General features: G+C 38.1%; 1 protein-coding gene across 2 annotated transcripts in view; it reads left to right on the top strand.

Annotated features, from left to right (window-relative positions):
• Positions 1 to 23,161, top strand: part of TRAPPC3L (trafficking protein particle complex subunit 3L) — a 40,989-nt gene that overhangs the window by 2,418 nt on the left and 15,410 nt on the right. Inside the window, exons 2-3 of one of the 2 annotated variants that reach the window (XM_060616463.3) lie at positions 955 to 1,052; positions 3,992 to 4,091. In XM_060616463.3, coding sequence (XP_060472446.1) covers positions 955 to 1,052; positions 3,992 to 4,091 — 198 coding nt within the window. Of the gene's footprint in view, positions 1 to 954; positions 1,053 to 3,967; positions 4,092 to 23,161 lie in introns of both variants that reach the window. The other variant, XM_078447242.2, reaches the window with a different exon arrangement.

The raw sequence follows: 23,161 nt of genomic DNA, 5'->3' as shown, positions 1-23,161 counted from the left end.
ATACCAGATTATACACAAAATAAGATTATTTCCAACAGTGGTTCTCCTCCCTACCTCTCTCTCTCACCCACTTCTACTTCAAATAAGTCTCTTGTGCACCTGAGAAATCATCACTACGTCCAAGTGGAGCCTGTAGTCTCGGGCTCCTCCCTGGCTCCCAGTTGATGGCTGGTTGGGCAAGTCATTCCCTCCTCTGTAGGACTGAGAGCTTTGGAATTGATTATCTCTAATACCTCCATCCTTTACTTAGTATTCAAGAGCAGAAGCAAAACCGAGAGACTTCTTTAAATGGATTGACTGAGATTTGTGTGCTCTGTTTCCCCTATTTTCTACCTGCCTATACTAAACCAAACCTAAATTATTCTTAGTTGTCATTCTCATATTTACTTCACTCTGAAAATAGGACATATTTTGGAGTTCTATTAGGAAAGTACAAATTCTCCTTTTTTCACTGTGTAAAGAAAATAACATCTCACAAATTTGCTGCTCTAGTTGAGTTCCTGCTGATGGTCTCCTTGGCAGATCTGGAACCCATTAGGGATTGTGCAGATTCATGAGAAGACTCACCCAATTAATTATTCCTTCCAACTGAAACATGGTCGACAATACCAAAGCCCATTCTAGAACAACAGAAATTTATATTAGCAATTATTTTTTTAAAAAACTTCCTCCATGAAAATACATTGCAAGTTATATAATGTAAGCAATAGATGCATATTTTTCCTGTTCAGAAATTTATTTTATTTTATAGCTCTTTTTCTCATCAATGTATCCAAATATAGATACAACTCACCCTCAAAAGTCAAAATGGTTGCAATAATTAGTAGGAGGGTAGAAAAAAATGAACAGATGATCTCAAAGACTGCTTCCATTGGAAAATTTTGTTAAAAAAAGTGGAGTAGCATGTCGTCCCTAGCTTTGCCTATAAAGTAAAACTAATTCTTTTTTCTCTAGAACAAAGATCTCTTTGTCCTCACCTATGGAGCTCTGGTTGCCCAACTCTGTAAAGATTATGAAAAAGATGAAGATGTGAATAAATATTTAGATAAAATGTAAGTAGAAGTCTTGTATTCTCATAGAATGTGCACTTTTTTCTTAACATCCTCTGCCTTTTGTCCACCTGTAAAGACTTTGCTTGCTTCACTTTCCCAGCTCTTATATTTCAACAAATCACATTTTAAAGCTGAACATAATTTCTGACAACTGCCATTTGGGTTGTCATAAAGCATAATGTAACAGGAAGGAAACTTTTTTCTATGAAAGTCAAGCATGGAACATTTTCTTTTTAATTAGAAATCATTTCTTTGCTAGTCACGTATAAGCAAGTGTATGGTAAAACTAAGATTGTTCTTTCAACAATGTGATGGGTCATCAAATTTGATTCTTTCCAGAAGTCTTTTGCTCTAATAAAACTCCTTCTAACATATAAATATATGCTTATATAAGTATAGACCATGTATGGAAGGATATGCAAAAAATTAATAATGGTGATTGCCTGAGAGAACTTGGAGACAGGGATTATGGGTAGAAGAGAGGTTTATTTTTTCCTATGTAGTGTTTTCATTGTTTGAATGCTTTTACCATTGTTATGCTTTACTTAAAAATATATTAAAGGGAGAAACCCACTTCTTCCTTTTAAAATAAAGTCCATTCTCCTTGTCTTCATTAATGGAGATTCCTTCTGTACAAATTCAGCCTTTAATTTTCTCAGAATAATTATATGACCATCAGATTATTGCTCAATAATAAAATATCTTTCAACCTTTTTGGAACCTCTTAATTATGGATCCTGAAAAGGACTCTAACTGGGCAGTGACTGGAAAACCTGTCCTAAATAGAAGATTTAGTTAGAAAGGTTGAAAGGGAAATCCAGCCTAGTTGAGCATTTTAGGGCTTCTAAAAAGGGCTCGTTGTGTTTTGAGGTGGAAAACAAAAAAGACAACATAAAGGAAAGCTTGAAAGGCTTTTTTTTTTTTTTTTTGGAACCATGGTTTCCCTCCTTTCTATGCTTATTCTTTTTCTATTGGAAAGCTCTTTTTTATTTTTTTGTGTTTATTTTGGTTCACATAACTTATTTTTCATTTCTTTTTAATTAATCAGGAGTACTTCCCAAGATAGTGTCTGGAATAGCGGGAGTTGCTTAACCTATTTACATTTAAGTCATACTTCAACACGTGATACGGTATTTCTGGAGTACACATCATTTTATGTAGCTTATGTTAAATTTACATTGTTTTGTGAAACAGATATAGAAAATGAAGAAACTCATTTGTCTGACTAAAAAAAAAACATACCTTGATTAGCACTTGGGTGCACAGTTTAACAAATATGAAATATGAATGAAATATTGAAGAATAAATTCTGAAAGTCTGTGGAAAGGCATTGCCTTAAGTAAAGCAATAATTCACATTTGGATTTCTTTAATAGCTTCTGCTGAAAACATCTGACATTTTTAACTCAATATATGAACTATCTACAGAAACATACACTTTGATCAAAGCAAGATGTGTGTGTGTGTGTGTGTGTGTGTGTGTAGTGTGTATGTATTTGTGTGTGTTATATGTGTATGTGTGTAGTTTGTATCTATGTGTGTGGTATGGATATATGTGCATGTGTATAGTGTGTATATATGTGTGTAATATATATATACATATGTGTGTGTGTGTGTGTGTGTGTGTGTGTACACTTACTGTGCTGACTATAACATTTTGGCCTTCTATCACCCCTCACTGTCCAAGGCTGTGGATATGCATAGAGATTAGAAAACGCTGGAAACATCTTTTTATATACAGTACAACCATTTCTGTAAAGTATATATTCTGTTCTTCAAAAGTTTTTTTTAGTGCGAACTTTCTAGCTAGAATCACAAAACAGTTTTCTCAGAAGGCAAGTAAGCCAAATTGAATATTTCTATCTACTGAGAAATACAGAGTGTCTCATAGACTTAGTGAATTAGTAAGCACTCTGACATTAAATCTGTCTCCCCCAACCACCCAGTTACCGATTATCCCCCACCAACTTTTAGGCCCTATGGAACAGACATTCCCTTTACACACCATGCTGTCTTTATCTTGGTGGGCCTTCTATTGTTGTGTTCAAATCATTTCACTTGTCTACGTACATGTGGTTGTGAAATTAAAAGACCAATTTTGTGCCTATTGGTTAGCAAAAGCAGCCTATTCCTTCTTATTTCCACCAGTAAGGTCATATTTCCTCAGCTAGATAGAAAGTTCTCAGGTCTATCTTGTCGAAGGTGTCTGCTCAGCTACATACTCAGCTATAGTATGACATCTCAATAAGATGCCTTCAAAACTGTACTTGAGATGCTACCCAATCTATTCATGGTAGGGTAGAGCTAACAGATAATATAAATACTTTCTCCCAAGTCCCATAGGTTCAGTTTCCCTAGAATGAAAAATGAATTTTCTGAACATCACTTTATTTTCTTTTTACCAAACTTCAGAGTTCTAACTGCAGAAACCTATGCTGGCAACAAAAATTGATTTTACTTTTCCCTTCTTCCTCTCCTTCCAGAGCCCATCCTGGATATGCCTGTTCCCTTACCATGATAACTATGCTAGGAGAAGAATGAACATCTAAGTACCATACCTGTAGCAGACAACAAGTTAGCTAGATCCTCGTTGGTTCCATCACCAGCTAGTGATGAGAAAGTTGCCAGTAAGAAACACTAGGCTACAAACACCAACTTCCCTTAACTTTAATCTACACTGTCAAATTTGGGCCAGACATACCTCTTCAGTCTTCTCTGTTTATAGGAAACTAGTTAATATTTCCCAGAGAAGTGCTTTGTGTTTCTGTGGTCTGTAAGACAAATAAAGAGCCTACTGTGAAATAGCCATTAGACTTGTCAAGTTTGCTTTACTTTGTTATCCATTTATGCAAGTGCTAAACCGATGACTCCATTCTCAAACATGGATAGAATTCACTACTTAAATATTATTTTCAGACCACACTCTTTCCTTGACCACAGGGGATATGGCATTGGAACACGGCTGGTGGAAGATTTTTTGGCTCGATCTTGTGTAAGAAGATGCCACAGTTACTCAGAAATTACAGACATAATTGCCCAGGTAAATGCATTTTTTGCCCTTTCAATATGTTTTGAGAAGCTTTGATTTGTCCTCAGTTCTGTGGTTTTCTTCCCTGATTAGATAGGTTCTATCTGTATTCATCACTAGGTGCTAAGAGATTCTGATCGAAAAGAATTTTATTTTGGCACAGGGATAAAGCTATTGTGAACAGAGATAAATGCTTTTAGGCATTTAAGCATCTATAGATTTTTCTGAACACGTGGTGTGTGTGGAGTGTATGTCCCACACTGGGAAAAATGTTTTGAGAGGTAAACAAAAGGGAATGTAATAAGGCAACCTCATAATATGCATGCCCCAAATCAATTCCTTTGTATAATCGTTTTAGTGCATGGAGGAAGTGGTCTTTGGCTGTCTTATAGAATATTGTTGCAGCCATTTTATTTGCAAAGCAATGTTTTCCCAAGAGAAAAATAAAATTTCTAAGAACCTTTGCAGACCTGATACATAAGAGAAAACTTGGAATCACCTAAGACTAGCTCAAATCTCTTAGATATAAGACGATATGGGAAATGCATCCTTAGCCAGAATCCCTTTAATCTGGAAGCCTATGGCTATTAACCTCGGGTTGTTCATTTGTGGGATACATGGAAAGAATACATGGGTATCAGATATTTGTAAGGTTCACCTCTGGGTTCTCACAACAGACCTGTGAATTCAGCCTCGTTCTCTTCTCTCCCAATCCTTAATATTATTGTACGTTGTCATACTGACTCTTCATGTGAGTGGCAATAATAGTTTTACATAGTGCTTTGTAATTCTAAATGCAGTTTTACGTATTTTTTTTTTGTCTTTCACACTTACATTATCCCTATGAAGTAAACAGAGTGGGAGTTATTCCCATTTTCCAGATAAGAAAACTGAGTTCCAGAAAGAATATGACAAAAATTGAAGATTAGTATATATTTTAAAAATGTAGGCATTCAAAAAACACAATCCAAATAAAAGATTTTTCCCACTTCTTGTTATAATTACTCTCATTATTTCATGGCTAGTGATCATGTGGTTGAAACTGAAACCCAGGTCTTCCAGTCTCAGTGTGGTGAGTTTATCACACAACTAAACAGTTCAAAAAATTCCCTTTCCATGTTTGCAGAATATAACTAAAGTGATAAAGCAGTAGTTTGAAAAATAAAATAACTTTTCACTAGGGCAAATGTATGGGCAATACTACAAAAATACTAGATGTTTTAATGAAAAATATTTGCACTATATAAATGTAGATGGTTGTGTTCTATTTCTGTAAGAATGCCATTGGAATTTTGATGAGGATTGCATTGCAAGAACAGATCACTTTGGATAGTATGGACATTTTAACAATATTAAATCTTTCAATCTATGAACATGGGCTGTCATTCCATTTGTTTGTGTTTTGTTTGATTTCTTTCATCAATGCAAGTCTTTCACCTCCTTCAGTTCATTCCTGGGTATTTTATCCTTTTTTGCTGCAATTGTAAATGGGATTGTTTTCTTAATTTCTTTTCTGGATAGTTCATTGTCAGTATACAGAAACTAATTTTATGTTGGTTTTGTATTCTGCAACTTTGCTGAAATCATTTCTTAATTCTAACAGCTTTTTTGGTGGAATATTTAGAGGTTTCTTGCATTTAAGATTGTACCATCTGTGAAAAGAGATAATTTTACTTTTTTTCTTTCCAATTTGTATGCCTTCTATTTCTTTTTCTAGCCTAACTACTCTGGCTAGGACTTCCAGCACTAAGTTGAATAGAAATGGTGAGAGGAGGCATCCTTATCTTGTTCCTGATCTTAGAGGAAAAGCTTCCCGTTTTCTACCATTGAGTATGGCAATGGGGAAAAATTGTCTTCAATAAATGGTGCTGGGAAAACTGGCTATCCACATGCAAAAGAATGGAATTAGACCCTTATACCATACATAAAAATGAACTGAAATGGATTAAAATGTAAACATAAAACCCAAAACTGTAAAACTCCTAGAACAAAATAGGGGGAAAGTTTAGTGACATTAGTCTTGGCATAATTTTATGGATATGACATCAAAAAGCACAGGCAACAAAAACAAAATAAGGAAGTGAGACTACATCAAACTGAAAAGCTTCTGCACAGCAAATGATCAACAGAGTGAAAAGGCAACCATGGAATAAAAGAAAATATTTGCAAACCAAATATCTAATAAGGGGTTAATGCCCAAAATATGTAAGGAACTCCTGTAACTCTAGTTTAAAAAACTAGTAACTGAGTTAAGAAATAAGCGAGGAACTTGACTAGATATTTCTCCAAAAAAAAGACATTCAAATGGCCAGCAGGTATACGTAAAAATGCTCAGAGTCACTTACCATCAGGGAAATGCAAATCAAAACCACACTATCACCTCATCTCACCTCACCTCAGGTATATATTTGCATTTATATTTATATTTATATTTATATTTATATTTATATTTATATTTATATTTGTATTTATATGCAACAAGTTTTGGGGAAGATGTGAAGATATTGGAACCCTCCACACCATTAGTGGGTGGGAATTCAAAATGGTGTAGCCACTGTGGAAAACAGTTTGAAAGTTCCTCAAAAATTAAAAATAGAATTGCCGGGGCACCTGGGTGGCTCAGTTGGTTGAGCAGCTGACTTCGGCTCAGGTCATGATCTCTCGGTCCGTGAGTTCGAGCCCCGCATCGGGCTCTGTGCTGACAGCTCAGAGCCTGGAGCCTGTTTCAGGTTCTGTGTCTCCTTCTCTCTGACCCTTCCCTGTTCATGCTCTGTCTCTCCCTGTCTCAAAAATAAATAAAACTTTAAAAAAAAAAAATAGAATTGCCATAAGGCCTGCCAGTCCCACTTCTGGGAACTTGTCCCCCCAAAAATTGAAACCAGGATCTTGAAGAGATTTTAGCACACTTATATTCATTGCATCGGTATTCACAATAGCCAAGATGTGGAAAAAAACCTAAAAGGCAATTGACAGATGACTAGATTTAAAAAAATGTGGTATATACATACAATGGCATACTATCCAGTCTTTAAAACAAAAAAAGAGAGAGAGATTCTGCAAGTGAAACAACATGGTCGAAGCCAGACACAGAAAGACAAGCACTGCCTGATTCCACTTAGGTGACGTATCTAAAATATTCACATTCATAGAATCAAAGAGGGGAATGATGGTTGCCAGGGGCTGGAGGAGGAGGAAATGGGGAGTTACTAACTAATGGGCTCAAAGTGTCAGTCAAGCAGGATGAATGAGCTCTAGAGATCTGTGGTACAACATTTTACCCATAGTCAACAATAATATACTGTACACTTATAAATGTATTAAGAGGGTAGATCTCATGTTAAGTGTTCTGATTTCAATTTTTAAAAAGCTTAGAAGAAAGAGATCTGTTTGATATAAAACTAAGAACATATACAACATCCACTTTCCAAATATGTTTCCTGTAAACTTTTTGTATGTTTCTGATGTCCTGTAAATTCTTATCTGCTCTCCATCCTCAACAAACTGGGAAAAAATCCACTCCACTCCTATGCAAGATTCCTTCTTAACAATGAAGACAATATTTCATCACCCTTACCCTTCTCTGGTGCAGAGGGGTTGTCTCCTGGCCTTTGCAGTTTCCTTCGAGGGCCCAATTTTCTCTCTCTTAATCATTTTCACTTCTACAGCAAAATGTTCTCTTACATGTGGGAATGATGTCACCCAATTCACAAGCTTTTTAACACAGAGGAAGGGGCAGAACTTAGTTACATACTTGCCCACTGATGCTTTGCTTATAATTAGCAGCTTTCATTAAAAGGTCTGGCCTTCAGCAGCATTATCTCATTAATCCTTGTAAACTCTCCCGAGGGGAGGCAGGTGTCAAATGTTACAGAGTAGTTTTAGAGAGGAGTGGAGCAAGGGCAGAAGCAATTTACCACAGTCTTATGGCCAGGGAGGATTGCAGGGTCAGGATTAGAACCTAAACCCTGTGATTTTTGTTTGGCTGCAAGCTCAGACAGACCACGCCTTTATCCAGAACACCATCCTCATCCTCGCGCGGACTCAGCGTCTGAACAATTAGCTTTAGGCCCAAAGTGCGCCATCTAGTGGTCTGAAAAGAAATCCCATGGCAGGCCAAATCATTGCTCGAAAAAGTCTGTAATCAGGCCTTACATTTTACATAAAAAAGAGATGCCAGGCTAATTCTAAAGTCATATTCCTGCAACATCAAAATGCATCCATTTTTAAAATATGATTTTATCATATACAAGTTACTTTTGTGGTGATTGCCTCAGCACTTCACACTTCAATTAAGACATATAATTTATAAAAATTGCCAGCAGCGTTGCAACATGATATTGCAAAACTTTAATGATACAGTGTCTTTCTTTAGAAAAGCTCAAAGTAGTTGCCACTTATTATTTCTTCCCCTTACAAGAGTCCTGTAAAGTAAAAACGGTATCTATCATTAGCCACATTTGACTGATGACATAATTCAGATTTAGGATGATGTCGTCGCCAGTTACATAGTCATAAAAGCCAGCTTACAATTTAATTTTTCTGAAAAAGAGGGAGAGAGAGAGAGAGAGGGAAGCAAACCATAAGAGACTCTTAAAGACAGAGAACAAACTGAGGATAGCTGGAGGGGAGGTGGGTTGGAGGCTGGGCCAGATGAGTGAAGAGTGAAGATTAAGAAGATTAAGGAAAGCGCTTGTGATGAGCACTGGGTGTTGTATGTAAGTGATGAGTCACTGAATTCTACTCCTGAAACCTATGCTGCACTGTATGTTAACTAACTAGAATTTAAACAAAAATTTGAAAAGAAACAAAGAATTTTTCTGATCTTATTCTAGTGCTTTTCCCAAAAATTGTTTCTTTAAAATGTACTTTTGAAGATTTTCTCCTGTTATGACGGCTGTTCTGAGAAAACTGAAAATGTGGAAATTGCAGTAGAGTTAACATGGCCGATTTTAGTTGTAGTGATGAAACATTGGAGCGTTTAAGTGTAATCTAACAGGCATAAATCTCTCAGTTTATTATGAAAGCAAGGCAAAAATACAGTTGTACCTTACTCTGGTCTAAGGTCTAAAACACATTTCCTTAGTTATGCAAAAATATATTTCATGGTTTCCAAATACATTCATGACAAATGTTTTATTATTAAGAGAAGTGAATTAGAGATTAATTTAATCCTTTACTTTTTTAATGTTTATTTATTTACTTTTGACAGAAAGAGAGAGAGAGAAACAGAATCTGAAGCAGGCTCCAGGCTCCAGGCTCTGAGCTGTCAGCACAGAGCCCAACACAGGGCTAGAACCCACAAACCATAAGACCATGACCTGAGCCAGACTCAGACGCTTAACCGACTGAGCCACCTGGATGCCCCAAAACTTAATCCTTTAAAGTTAAGATGATCATAAAGTTTACACTTGGCAAGAGACATTATAACGTTCCCTTTGAAAAGTCACTTAAACACAAGAAGCTCTAATCCATCATCAGATGTAGAGCGATAGTCTAACCATACCCAGTGCAGTCGAGATTAAAAGATAAGGATCCACATCCTACTCAGCCACATTCCCAGTGTGTGACCCTTAGCAAGTCATGTTGCCGGTCTGAACCTCAGCTTCCATATTTATCAGGTGGGACCTCTTTCAGCTGTAGTTTTTCAGATTTTCAGGCTTTGCTTTCCCTCACCAAAATCTGGATGTGGAACTATAATCATAAATAGCTGAGTGTGATGGGTGTAGCTTCCAAAGCCTCCCTCAGAACATCCATACCGTCTAGTTATTGATGGTGTTTACAACTGCTTGGCTTAGCACAAACTCTGCCCATCAAAGCTGGGAAAGCTTTTTACTGTTAGGTCAGTGTCATCATGATGTCATTACAAAGGGTAGAAGGAATTGATAATTTTTCAGGATAAACATCACATCAGGGGTGTTGTCACAGTAAGATGAAATTTTTAGAGAAAAAAATATAATATCTAAAAAATATAAAAAGACTTGTAAAACTTGAAATTCCAATCCTTAGGTCAAAAAATTGAACCCTGATATATTGTCCTTGAAAATTCTAAAAAGTGAAAATGAGATCTTTTACTTTTAATACTATAAATTGATATTTACCTTAATTAAATAATGTGTGCAATGATTTTTTTTGGTGAGTGATAGAAAATCAATGAAATAATTGAAAGGAAGCATTCATAGGAGGCAATATAAGTAAGAATGCCTAAAGCAGGGAGGGAAATCTAAATGGTGAATGTTGTAAGCACAAACTCTAAGGCAAAAGGCTTAGGAATATAACCCAGAGGAACTTGAATGGCAGAAGGATTTTTTTTAACTGGACGATCATTTTATTTAAGGAAATTGGTTCATTTAAGATTAGAGTTGAGGCTATACAGAAAGGTTTTGGTAAATCGTACTGGCCTTCTTTCTTTTATCTTGCTTCTTATCTGAAGGCACAAAACCACCAAGGCTGCATCTATGCAAGTAATTCAAATATTTTGAAGCATAAAGCTCCCGAGTCAGTTCAGAATGGTGGCGGCTCCACGGCAATCTCCAATACAGATTTGTACTCAGAAGCACTGATGTTTTGCTTCTACGGGGACATACAAATGACTTTATTAGACACTTCCAGAGTTGATATTTACCTTAATTAAATAATGTGTGCAATGATTTTTTTTTGGTGAGTGATAGAAAATCAATGAAATAATTGAAAGGAAGCATTCATAGGAGGCAATATAAGTAAGAATGCCTAAAGCAGGGAGGGAAATCTAAATGGTGAATGTTGTAAGCACATTCATGGCACATGTGTGCCATGGCTGGGAAGGTGGATCAGTGAAGGCCCCATCAGGAGACAGAAACCACACAATCGTTTCAATAAGGAAGGTTTAACATGAAACATTATTAACTATTTATAGGGTACTAGCTACTAAGAAAGGAGAAAATGCTAAAGAATATCCTGGGGCTGAGGGAGAATACCCAAAGAAAAAACACACTTTGAAGAGGGTCTCTCTTCCCAAGGCTGAGGTTCAAACATCTTTGGCGACATGTGATTGCAGCCCGTGGATGCTGAAAAAGGCCTCTGCGTTGTCAGGCTGAGATGGGTGGGTAGGGAATTATGGATCAAAACCAGTGAGCAGAAATCCCCCACTGGGGTGAAGGTGGACTGAGGCTGGCAGTGAGGAAACCTTGAAATCATGGCCAGAACTGAGAAGTGAGTGCCACTGGGTATACAAAGCACTGCCAGTCACCGTTTCCTGTAGGAGGAAACCAAGAAAAGGTGCCCCAGAGCCAGGAAGAGAAGTCTGTCCTCCCGCTGCATCCCTAGAGACCCTTCTACTGGCAAAGGAGAAATGTTTGTGAGATCTATCTCCAGCATCACTAGCAGGGCAATGATGAGTCGGTTTGGAGCTGAGAGGCAATACTCTGACAACCAGCACAGAAGGCATGAGTCAGTAGGATTGTTACATACATTTCCATGGCTGTTGTTTACTTTGGTGGCTTCATGTTTGACCCATCCAAAAGGCTTGCCCACCCAGGAACTATTCTTCTAAGAAGCTGGCCAGTGGAAGGGAGATGTGATGAGAAGGGAAGCTGCATCCTTCTCCCAACAGGGTGCTGTCAACTTTTTGCAAATGGGGATGCAAAACAGACTGAAGAGCATCATTTTCAATATGCAAACATCTGAAATAAAGACTTTCCATTAAAACACTGAAAGTTATTAAATACAGCCACTGGTTCGTTACGAATTTCTCTCTAGCCAGATCTGTTCTCCCTCCCACAACTATGAAATCTACTCTCTCCATTTATTAGTGCTAAAAGTGCCATTAAATGACTTTGTGGGCCAAGGGCCCAGAATACGACTGCCTAATAACTTGTGCTCTCTTCTCTAGAAGTCCAAAGAAGTGAGATGCAAGGCACAATGGTGGATTGGCACTTCAGCTGCCACCCAGTGAAAGATGTAACGGGGTTTAGACTTACCCGCTGTGTTAGGGCTTCATAAGCTTCAAATGGACCAGGTCCATTTTCTGAAATATGCCAAAGGTGAAACTTAGTTTTCTTTGTAGGAGGCAAGAGTTGCAATCACAATGAGTAAACAAACATGACAGAACAACTTTGGAAAGGTAAGGGAATCCAGGAGTATCCTTACCTACAACATTTTTATTGTGAAAAAAAGAGCCACATAAGTCTGAATTTTAGCTTAATGTTTTAGTCTGTGAAACACAATTTTATTGTGTTTTGTGCCTGCTGATCTTCCAAGAATTTGCTCTTGACCAGCTTTTTTTTTTTTTTTTTTGGTATATATTTCTATTCTCCATCTAACCGGAGCCAAAGTATTTTACAAAGAATGGAAATAATGTAGAGTTTTCTTGGGTTACTTTGATTTGACACTTGAGTGAAGTTATCTTTCATCTCTGGAAATTTTTATTTCCCCATCCTGTCTGTAAGCTTTTCAAAGGGAGGGATAATTTCAAACATTCTTGGGGTTTGGCCCACGGTGCCATGGCATACCAGTACATTGTAGACATTCATTAAGAATTGTCTAAATGAATTTGGAAAATATTCTAGATCTTTTCCCTCATGTGCACACTGCTGCTTCTCCTATTCTGTCCAGGAGAGGGCAGTGGTCCACATTCATCTCCAAATTAAAGCCTGCCTTCCATCCTGCCCTGATTTCTACTACCTGCAGAAGCTCTCTTACTTCAAGCAATATTTACCACATACAAAATCCAGTGCTGTACTGGGTGTCATATGTGACTGATGGACCACGGGAATCTGCTCCTGAATCCAAGACTACACGGTATGTTAGCTAACTTAACAATAAATTATTGAAAGAAAGAAAGAAAGAAACAAAGAAAGAAAGAAAGAAAGAAAGAAAGAAAGAAAGAAAGAAGAAAATGTCACATTAAGCCACAAACTAGAAAGAAAGAAAGAAAGAAAGAAAGAAAGAAAGAAAGAAAAAGAAAATCCAGTGCTCCAAAAGTGCCTGTGGCTCACCATAACCAATTTACAATAAAAAGATTAGAAGTGCCATGGGATCCTGGACAGGAAAATATTCTCATTAAATAATAGACAGTGAACGCATTTTGATAATTTTATTGAAAGTTTCATCCCCTCCCCCCACCCTGCTTACTTATATGACTGTAGAAAGTTTCAGGAGAAGGGAGAGATTCAGTCTTGCCCCTTTGAGGTCAATTGTGATTGCAAAATGCAAGCACTAAATAGATAATCAAATCATTAGAGATTACATTTTACATAATTTACTCAACAGGCATATATCACTTCCAGTTTATTATGAGGGCAAATAAAAAGTACAGTTATACCTTTCTCTGGTATAAAATCTAAAAAACGTCTCCTTAGTTGCACACACAAAAAATATACTTTCTAAACCCATTTATAAGATTTCATTAAGAGAAGTTAAAGATAAAATTGAGCATTTAAGTAAATCATTTCCATTTATTATAGAAAGTATTTGAAATGTATCCTAAAACTCATCATAAAGCCAAAAATTGTGTTGAATGTTTGGGTTTATGTCAGGTCATAGTGGTTGACTGTAATGATATTCTGGGACACACCAGCTGGCCCCATGGAAAAGCAGAAATCGGGAAATCCCTCAGTCTACCCTGTCATGTCAGTAGCAGGTATCTGTGGTTCCCTCCTCCGGTCCTCGTCATTTTGGTGACTCAACTATTCTCTGCTGATTTTGCTCTTCAGCTACCTGCTAACATCTCTCTATTCTTTATCTTCTCTCCACCTGAGTGACTCTGCTGCCTCAGGACTTCTCCTTACCCTCTTTTAGTCTCTCCTCTCTGGGTGTGTCTTCTGTGAGTCTCTGTGTCTCATATTCAAAGTCCCAAAAAGAGCCTCTAACCTGTCTTCTGTGAGTACAGACTTCATGCCACACGTCTTCTGTGGCCAAGCTGTGGACTGAGTGCCCAGGCTCTCAGATGCCCATCCTAGTCCATTATCTGTGATCAGAATGGCAGTGTAATGAGACACAGAGTCTGGCCATCCTAGAGAGCCCTCCAAGAAGGGGGTTGGGGTACGAAAAACGTTCTGAGATTTCCCCAAATGGGGCAAAGCAATTGGCAAAGACCATATTCTTCCTGTCTAGGAAATTAGCAACATTTATTTATGAGTCTTACTTTACCTAAGAACCCTGTGCTTGTGTTATTTGTCTTACTGATGCTGGTGTTTGTTTCCTTTATTCCAGAGGCTAGAATTCCTGTATAGAAGAGTATAGCAGGCTCCATTTAGCATGCTAACTATAAGGTATTGAAATAGAGAGAATTGTCTTTGTTATGTATTTTGCAGATAATAAGTAAGCAAACTTTAAAAAAAAAATGCATCCTCTGGGAAGCAATCTGAGCCAAAACACGTTATTTGTTGAAAGTAAATATTTTAGACCATTAGCAAGAATGGGGCAGGGGGTGGGGGGGAGGTACATTTCTCAGAACAGTAAATTCAGAGGGAAGCTTCAGTGGATGGGAGCCAGCCAGATTCTCCTAAGCAAAATGATGTTGTGCTACAACAGACAGTATTAGGTTTCCTTTTGAATTTATTCTAAAGGAACCAATCATAAAAGTTTGTTCTGGTCCTTTAATCCCATGGGCCTTTTGCTTTTGTTTCTTTTTCTAAATCTTTTTCAGTTCCTTCTCTTGGCATTCTCTGTCTTTTCAGAAAATGTTACCAGATATGACCTGATTTTTTTATGTGAATAGGAAAACTGCCCAGGTGAAATTAACTTGAACCAGGCCATGCAAGACAGAGACATCAGCATATCTTAGGTTTTTTCTTTCTCTTAAAAACAAAACAAAACAGGTTTTATTCCTTATGCTTCTGTATTTTACTTTCCCTCCATTCTTTTTCCAGATTGTATTTGGCTTCCTCCATTTTCTAAACAATGTACAGGTTTGAAAGGAATACTTTCCCTAAAAGGCCTATTTCACAGTTCTGGGTGTAAGCCTAAGTGTAATGCACCCAGTACAATGCACAACACTTGAATTGTGTCAAAATCCTGATTCTATGCACAAAATCAGAAGACTTTTCTCAGTCCTTTGAATGTTTTGGGTTTTTTTGACCAGGATGAAAATTTAGATCTCAGTTTTAAAGTTGCCTCCATTCCCACCCCCCCTTTCCCCCTCCCCCGCCCGCCAACCCCCCACACCCCTGACACACTCTCCTCCTTCTTACACACAATTTGCTTGAAGGGATAGACTTAAAAAATGCAGCTTGAATGGCATAGAACAGAGGGGAAACCTGGAACCTTTTTATTATTAGGCAACCCCTGCCCTTTGTTAAAATCTCTCATTGATGTGGAGGTCAGGTTTTTGCTCATGATCCTCTCAAAGGTGACTCATCTCATCAAGGCTGGGAGCACTTCACAGCCCCTGTCTCGCTGTCAGCATCACTCCGTGATATGCCCTGGCTCAGCCTTCTGCCTTCCAGGACACGGAATGGAAGCTTTGTGCTCCCCACACAGATGCTCATGGAGGGGAACTTCCCTTCAGCTCAGATCTGCTCCACCTCAGGCAACTCAACGCTGTGGGCAAGATAATCTCCAGACAAGCTGGATAATCTGGGCGAGAAGAGAGGAGAGGGTGGAGGGAGGCTACCACTGGTTTCACCTACCTCAGACACCCTATAGTTGTGACTGTCAGTTCAAAGATATGCCCCCACCATCCTAAAGTATTTAGGTGTCTTGCCACTGTTTTATACTAGAATAATCTGTAAATAGATGTTTGAGAAGGTGGCCATGATTGTATGTGCATCCCACCTCCACCCAGAAAATTGAAGTGGGAAACTGAGGTCCTGGAATGGCAGAGTCCTCACAGTCTAGGTTGGATTTGGGACCCAGGCATCCTTCACCATGTGACCTGTGTGGGGAGCTGATGGGGTGAGGAGAAAATGAGTGAAGAGCTCAGTAATTAATCCAAAGGGTCTGGACGGAACTGGAGAGTGAGTGTTCACAGGTGACAGGACGCAACTGGAGACCAGGTCACTAAGAGCACTTCCCAGTGTGGTTCCGGGGGGGCTGGATCCTAAGGGTAAAGCACTGTAGGTGCCTTCGCCCTCAACACCTTCCCAGGATTCCTGTTCCTTTTCATCCTTCAACTGAACAATGGAAGCTAATCAGACTAAGCCTAAATAGAACATCTTTCTTTGCTTTTTATTTTTAATTTAAATTCAAGTTAGTGAACATATAATGTAATAATAATTCCAGGAATAGAATTTAGTGGTTCATCACATACTTATAACACCCAGTGATCATCACAAGTGCCCTCCTTAATGACCCTCACCCATTTAGCCCAGCCCCCCACCCAACACCCCACCATTTAGCCCAGCCCCCCACCCAACACCCCACCAACAACCCTCAGTTTGTTCTCTGTATTTAAGAGTCTCTTATGATTTATCTCCCTCTCTGTTTTTATCTAATTTTTCCTTCCCTTCCCTTATGTTCATCTCTTTTGTTTCTTAAATTCCACATATGAGTGAAATCATATGATATTTATCTTTCTCTGACTGACTTATTTCACTTAGCATAATACACTCTAGTTCCATCCACGTTGTTGCAAGATTTCATTCTTTTTCATCACTCAGTAATATTCCATTGTATATATATACTTCTTTATCCATTCATCAGTTGATGGACATTTGGGCTCTTTCCATACTTTGGCTATTGTTGATAGCGCTGCTATAAACATTGGGGTGCATGTGCCCCTTCCAATCAGTACTCCTTTATCCTTTGAACAAATACCTCGTAGTACAATTGCTGGGTCATAGTGTATTTATTTTTAATTTTTTGAGGAACTTCCATACTGTTTTCCAAAGTGGCTGCACCAGTCTGCATTCCCACCAGCAGTGCAAAAGGGTTCCTCTTTCTCTGCATCTTTGCCAACATCAGTCACTGCCTGAGTTGTTAATTTTAGCCATGCTGAGAGGTGTGAGGTGGTATCTCATTGTGGTTTTGATTTGTATTTCCCTGATGAAGAGTGACGTTGAGCATCTTTTCATGTGTCTGTTGGCCATCTGGATGTCTTCTTTGGAAAAGTGTCTATTCATGTCTTCTGCTCATTTCTTCACTGGATTATTTGTTTTTTGAGTGTTGACTTTGATCAGTTCTTTATAGATTTTGGATACTAGCCCTTCATCTGATATTTCATTTGCAAATATCTTCTCCCATTCCATCGCATTCTAGATATAGAATCTGTTAATCTTTGCTATTAATTACTATTTTTCAAAGGCTAACTCACAAGTTAGTGTTAGGGGCCTATGGAATTGCTTTACTTTTTCCACTTTTTCCAACATATGATACAAAAATAAGTGGGAGCCCTTGATAAACAGGGATGGAATTCCATGGAAGTCACAGCACAACACCACACAACATTCCAGAGAAGGCTGGCCTCACAGCTAGCTGAATGTCAGGCCGTTTTCCTACTGAGTAACATTTGTGAGCAGAAAAGGAGTAGAAAAAAATTAAATGGAAAGAAAAACTCTTTATAGTCATAAAATTCTCCATATTTAAAAAACAGTTAATATTAACTGCAAAAGGAACTCATCAAGTATTTTGAGAAATCTTCCCATTTGGGCCAGAAATATAGCAGATGGATTATTAAAACTAATAAACTTGCTTAAAGAAATATAACCATTTAGGCTTAATTCTCTTCTCTGAGTAGGCAGAACTGCCTTACATAAACACCCACACACTCAATCTATTCCCCTTTGTACCCCTGGGAGGGGTGAAAGAAGAAAAGTGTAGGAAGTTTTCTTTTGTGGAAAAGCATGTGTGCATAACCACAAGGTCTGTGGATTCTGCAGACTGATCAGGCCTAACCCAGCAGACCACATACTCGCAGCAGCATTCCAATACGAAAGCAGGGCACCTGCAGGGAAATTACCCATAAGTTTTTATTATGACTACATTTGTGTTGTATTCTTTTTCCTTTAGTCACAGGGAAGTGTCTCTGAAGGCTCAGTTGTCAGTAAATTCTGCAAGTTATCCCCCCTTACCTGTGAATGTCCATCATCCAGTTCTGTTTATGATCAGGTCTTATAGGAAATCTGGCTGTCTCTAGGCGTCTTACCTCCTTGGCACTATTACCAAAGATGCTCCAGGGGAAAGTTATCAACGTTCCAGATATCTCAGCACATGAAAATCTAGGCTGTCTTAACTTTCCATTGGAGAGTCTTTGTTTTCTTTTTCTTAACTCATTTGGATGAGATTCGTGAGAGCCTTACTTATGAAACAAACCAAAGCGTGTGCACTGAAAACAGCATTAGTGTCGGAAGCATTTCGTTACTGTAACTATCGACAATGAAATTTCTTACCAGGAGATGAAAACTGCTGAGGAAATACTCTGGGACCCCAAACCTCAAAGGCTAAAGCAAGGTCCATCTGAGCCTAAGAATTCAGAGACACTAGGGAAGACATTCACGCTCTGGGGCCTCCCTGCTTAGTGCATTCTTGTCAGAAGAAAGATTTTGTCCAAACTTGCCTGGACCTCTCAGTGATGCTCCAGGGTAATGACTCTCAATCCTTATTGCCCTACAGAATACAGCTTTTCCAAAACAAAACAAAACAAAACAACAACAAAACAGATGCCCAGGCCCTACTTTTGACCTATTGAGTGGGGTCTCTGGAAATAAGACCCAGGCATCAAAACTTTGAAAATGCTCCCCAGGTGATCTTTATGTGCATCCGCTGATTTAAAGCAAGGGTTTGCAAACTGTGATCCTTGATTGGTGCTCCAGGGTGATTGCTATAATGGCAGGGAGGCATGGGAGGCCTGCTATTCCTCCAGACCCTCAGTCCAATTTCTTCCAGAGTTGCCTCTCATTTTATCTTTTTTACATATTTCAAATAAAAGAAAATGTCATTGGAACAAAAGTAGATAGTCTTGATTGAAACAAAGCCCACCCAACACTGGTTTGTGACTCTATATTTTTTTTTAACTATTTCCTATACAGGGTCAGTGAGACTCACTCATAGTTAGCCAGGTGTTTAATGAAGTGAGATTTTTAAAAATGCCAATTTCCACCCTTCATGTTTCCTCCCATGATGCAAATACCAAAAAAAAAAAAAAAAAAAAAAAACAACAAAAAAAAAAAACCAAAAAAACCCAGGGAGAAGTAAACTTGTTCTGTTGATAACATCAGCAATCATTATTAATACAGACGCACATCTGTTCATGTTAAAATCTAGGAACAAAATGTTGTTACAATGCAACTAGAAACCATTTTATGGGTTATGTACTCTGCCCAAAGATGTATATATTTTGAGGTATTATTCTTAAGTGGAATTACTCATATCATCTGAATTCATACGTATCTTACCTTATCCTATTCTTGGAAATGATTTGAAGAATGGGATTAGATGAAATAACTAATTCATTTTCCCCATTTTCATTTCAGTTTTCATTATAATTTAAAACTTTTAAAGATTTTTCTCTAGCATTAGTGCAGCTATATGATCAGGAACTCTGTAAAAAATATGGCTAGTTCATATGGACAGACAGAAAGACGGCTCTAAAGATATAAAAATTAGAGCTTATAGACTATTCTAAATCTTGTATGAACTTTATATTGCTAAAGATTCCTTCTTTATCAATTATCTTTTAAAAATTTTTTTAATGTTTATTTTTGAAAGAACGAGTGGGGGAGGGGCAGAGAGAAAAGGAGACACAGAATCTGAAGCAGGCTCCAGGCTCTGAGCTGTCAGCATAGAGCCCAACACGAGGCTCAAACTCATGAACTGTGAGATCACGACCTGAGCCGAGGCCGAATGCTTAACCGACTGGGCCACCCAGGCGCCCCAATTATCATTTTTATCTAAGGAAATATTAGGAAGGTGACCTTATTGATATAGTGAACCAGAAGCATAGTTTGAGCACAGCTATCCCAAATGATCTGGGAACTCAGAGTAGAAAAGGATGGGAGAGAGGCTGGGAACCTTGGAGTTGGATATCAATTGCCAGGAGTACAGCAAGAAGTCCATTGATGGAAGTCATGTGCTACTGGCTATGAGATTTAGGACAGAAGAATTGAAAGAAACTCTGAGATGTACTAATTCAACACTGTAATTACCATGAGGAAACACGCTTTTAAAGATTAAATAAAAACTTGATATTACACCAACGTGAGACAACACTTATGTGGTAGAAGTTAAGAGCTCAGACAAATCCAGGTACAAATTTAGGCTCTTATTCTCTTACCCGTGGCTTAACCTTGACCTTTCTGAACTTTAGTGTTATTCATAAAAATAGAAACAATAATACCTCCTCCCCAGTATGGTTGGGAAGTTTTCAATTTAATCATATGTAAAGTATCCAGCACATAATAGGTTGTCAATAAACATTAATTCTGCCTTTCCTCCTTAGCGGAAGTGCAAAATTTAGAATATGATCCCTCTTCCAGGTGCACAAATGTTCTTTCTGCATAATTCAGTTTTAACCAACTGAACACTGAAAATATTTTGTGAAGCTGCCTAAGAGCAGATTTCCTTCCAAACTCAAATATGACATTGTGTATTTGCAATAAGTATTTTGCAACCCCAAAAGGGATTTAACTAACTCAATGCTCTTGATCAAAACCCTATTCAAACGGGCATAAATACACTTGCCTTGCCTGCAACTAATGAAGACTTCTTTCTGGGGCTTCCCTCCTTGCTCGGGCTCCAGCCCCAGTAGCTCAGCTTACCCTTTTGTCTCTCTTAAAGTCTCACTATGTCCTGGGACACACCGTGAAGCTGGTGCTATAAACGATGAGAACTGGAGCCCAATCCTTCCTTATGTCAGCTCCTCGGAGCAGTGTAGGCTCCCTTGGGAACTTTGGGAAATGATGGGATTGGGTTGAATATATGATACCAATCGAGACAGCAACCACACAGAGAAATCATCCTTGCAGCCGCCACATAAGAGGTGCCTGTACAGATCCACCGCTCCTCTCTCTTCACCTCCTAGGTCACAGGCTACGAAGGTCAAAATGTCAAGTATAGGCTCTATTCTAGTTGCATGGGCAGACTGAGGAAAAGAGAAGGTAGAAATAGATGAAACAAGAATCAAAACCACAAGATTAACTTAGGTTTTTAAAATTATTATTAAATAAATGAAAATCCAATAGGAGCATAGCAGCGGCTTCGTTCTGAATTCAAAACCACAAGGTTTCTTGAAAATCATATAGTGCAATAAGGAGAATGAAGGGAAATTCACAAACTCCATTTTCTTGAAACCGAAGAAAATGTTTCTTCATAATGAAGAGTATACCTTGGAGCAGGGAAAACTGATCCAAAAGAATCATCTGAAGGCAGATTTAGTATCTTTAAAGACTTTAAAGATGTGAAAATATAGGCCAAAGTATCGTGTTAGAAATAAATCGGGATGGCATTGGATTTCTCCTCAGCAACATTCAGTGGCAAAAGAAAATGGACTAACATTTAAAATTTACCCAAGTAGAGAAAGTGTGAACCAGCCAAGCTGCTCTTCAAGTAGAGAGCAGGCCATTTGAATATCTAAGAATTCAGGGAATAGTATTCCCAAGAACCTTTTCTGAGAATGATACCAGAGGGTAAAATTCAGGCAAGCAGGAGTTGATTGACAACACTTCAGCAGAAGAACTGAGGTGAGCATATAATTCATTTCATTGCATAACTATTATGGAAATTTTCAAGCATACACAAAGGTAAAGAGAATGTACCTGCTCTCCAGCTTCAATAAGTATCAATATTTTGCCAATCTTGTTTCATCCTTCAGCTACCTCCCCTTTTTGTGACAAAATATTTTAAAGAAAATTCTAAACATTATGCTAATTCATACAGAAACATTTCAATATGAGTCTCTAACTGGTAAGGACTTTTTAAAAAAATATAAAGTACCATGCTATAATTATACATAACAAGGTATATATTTTATATACAGGTCTTTGATTTATAATATTATTATAAATAATTCCCTGAAATCATCTAATATCCATTTAATACCATTCATATTTCCCTAAATAGCACAAAGATACCCTGTTATAGTTGGCTGTATGAAGCAGGTTATACATAAGGCCCACGTGTTGCTTCTGGTTGTTATGTCTCTCGTGTCTCATTTTTTCTCTTTTTTTCATGCCATTGGTTTGTGAAAAACTGGGTCATGTGTCAAATAGAATGTCCTATATCATAGATTTACTTGGTCGCTTCTTCATGGTGCTAATTAACTTGCAGATTTTTTGCCTGTATTCCCTATAAAGTGACAATTTGGTCTAATACCTGATTAGATTCAGACTTAATTTCCTACGAAACGATACTTGACAGGTGACGCTGTGTACTTACTCTTGCACTGCATGGCATAAGGGGACACAGAATATTGGGCTATCCCATTTTTAGGGACGCTAAGGGAGATAAGTGGCCTCATGTGACACAGTCCCCATCCCACTATGCTTTCACCTAGTACTTTAGAATTCATTTAGATCCATTACATCACTAGGAGTTGCAAAATGGTTATTTTCTAATTCTGAAAAGCTCTACAAATAATAAAATAATAAAAGAAAAGTTGAATGATACAAAATTGATGTGCATAAAGAAATAATTTTTTCATGGACTGGAATAACAATGACTGAGAAGACATCATGGGAAAAAGAAGCCATTAACTATAGCCTACAAATGCGGGAAACTTACAAAATGTGTGAGGAAATCTTTAAAATATTTCTAAAGGACAAAAGGTAGCCTTGAATAAATGGAAAATAAATGGAAAGGCACCCCATGTTCCCAGACAGGTTGATAACAACACAACAAAGGTGTCTAATTCACTAGCGTTGGGGTGGAGCCCAAGATTCTCTTTTAGCCTGCCTTCCCCAGTATGGCCTGCTTTATGCTTTAAAGCAGTTCTCAAGAAATGATCCCTGGACCAACAATATGAACTCGGTTACACATGCAAATTCTCTTGCCTCGCTCCAGACCTACCAAATCAGACACTCTGGTCTCAGCAGTCTCTGTTAACAAGCCCTCTGGATGATTTTTGCGTGAGCTGAAAGTTTGAGGACCACTATCTCTAGTGCTTCTAAAATCTAAGTTGCATAGAAATCACCTAAGATTCTGTTAACCGGACTGGATTCAGCAGGTCTGGGATG

This window comes from Panthera onca, chromosome B2 (assembly GCF_046562875.1).
Source record: "Panthera onca isolate mPanOnc1 chromosome B2, mPanOnc1 haplotype 2, whole genome shotgun sequence".
In the NCBI taxonomy this organism is placed as follows: Eukaryota; Metazoa; Chordata; class Mammalia; order Carnivora; family Felidae; genus Panthera; species Panthera onca.
Note: the sequence above shows the minus strand (reverse complement) of the source record. Positions and strands in the feature narration are given on the sequence as shown.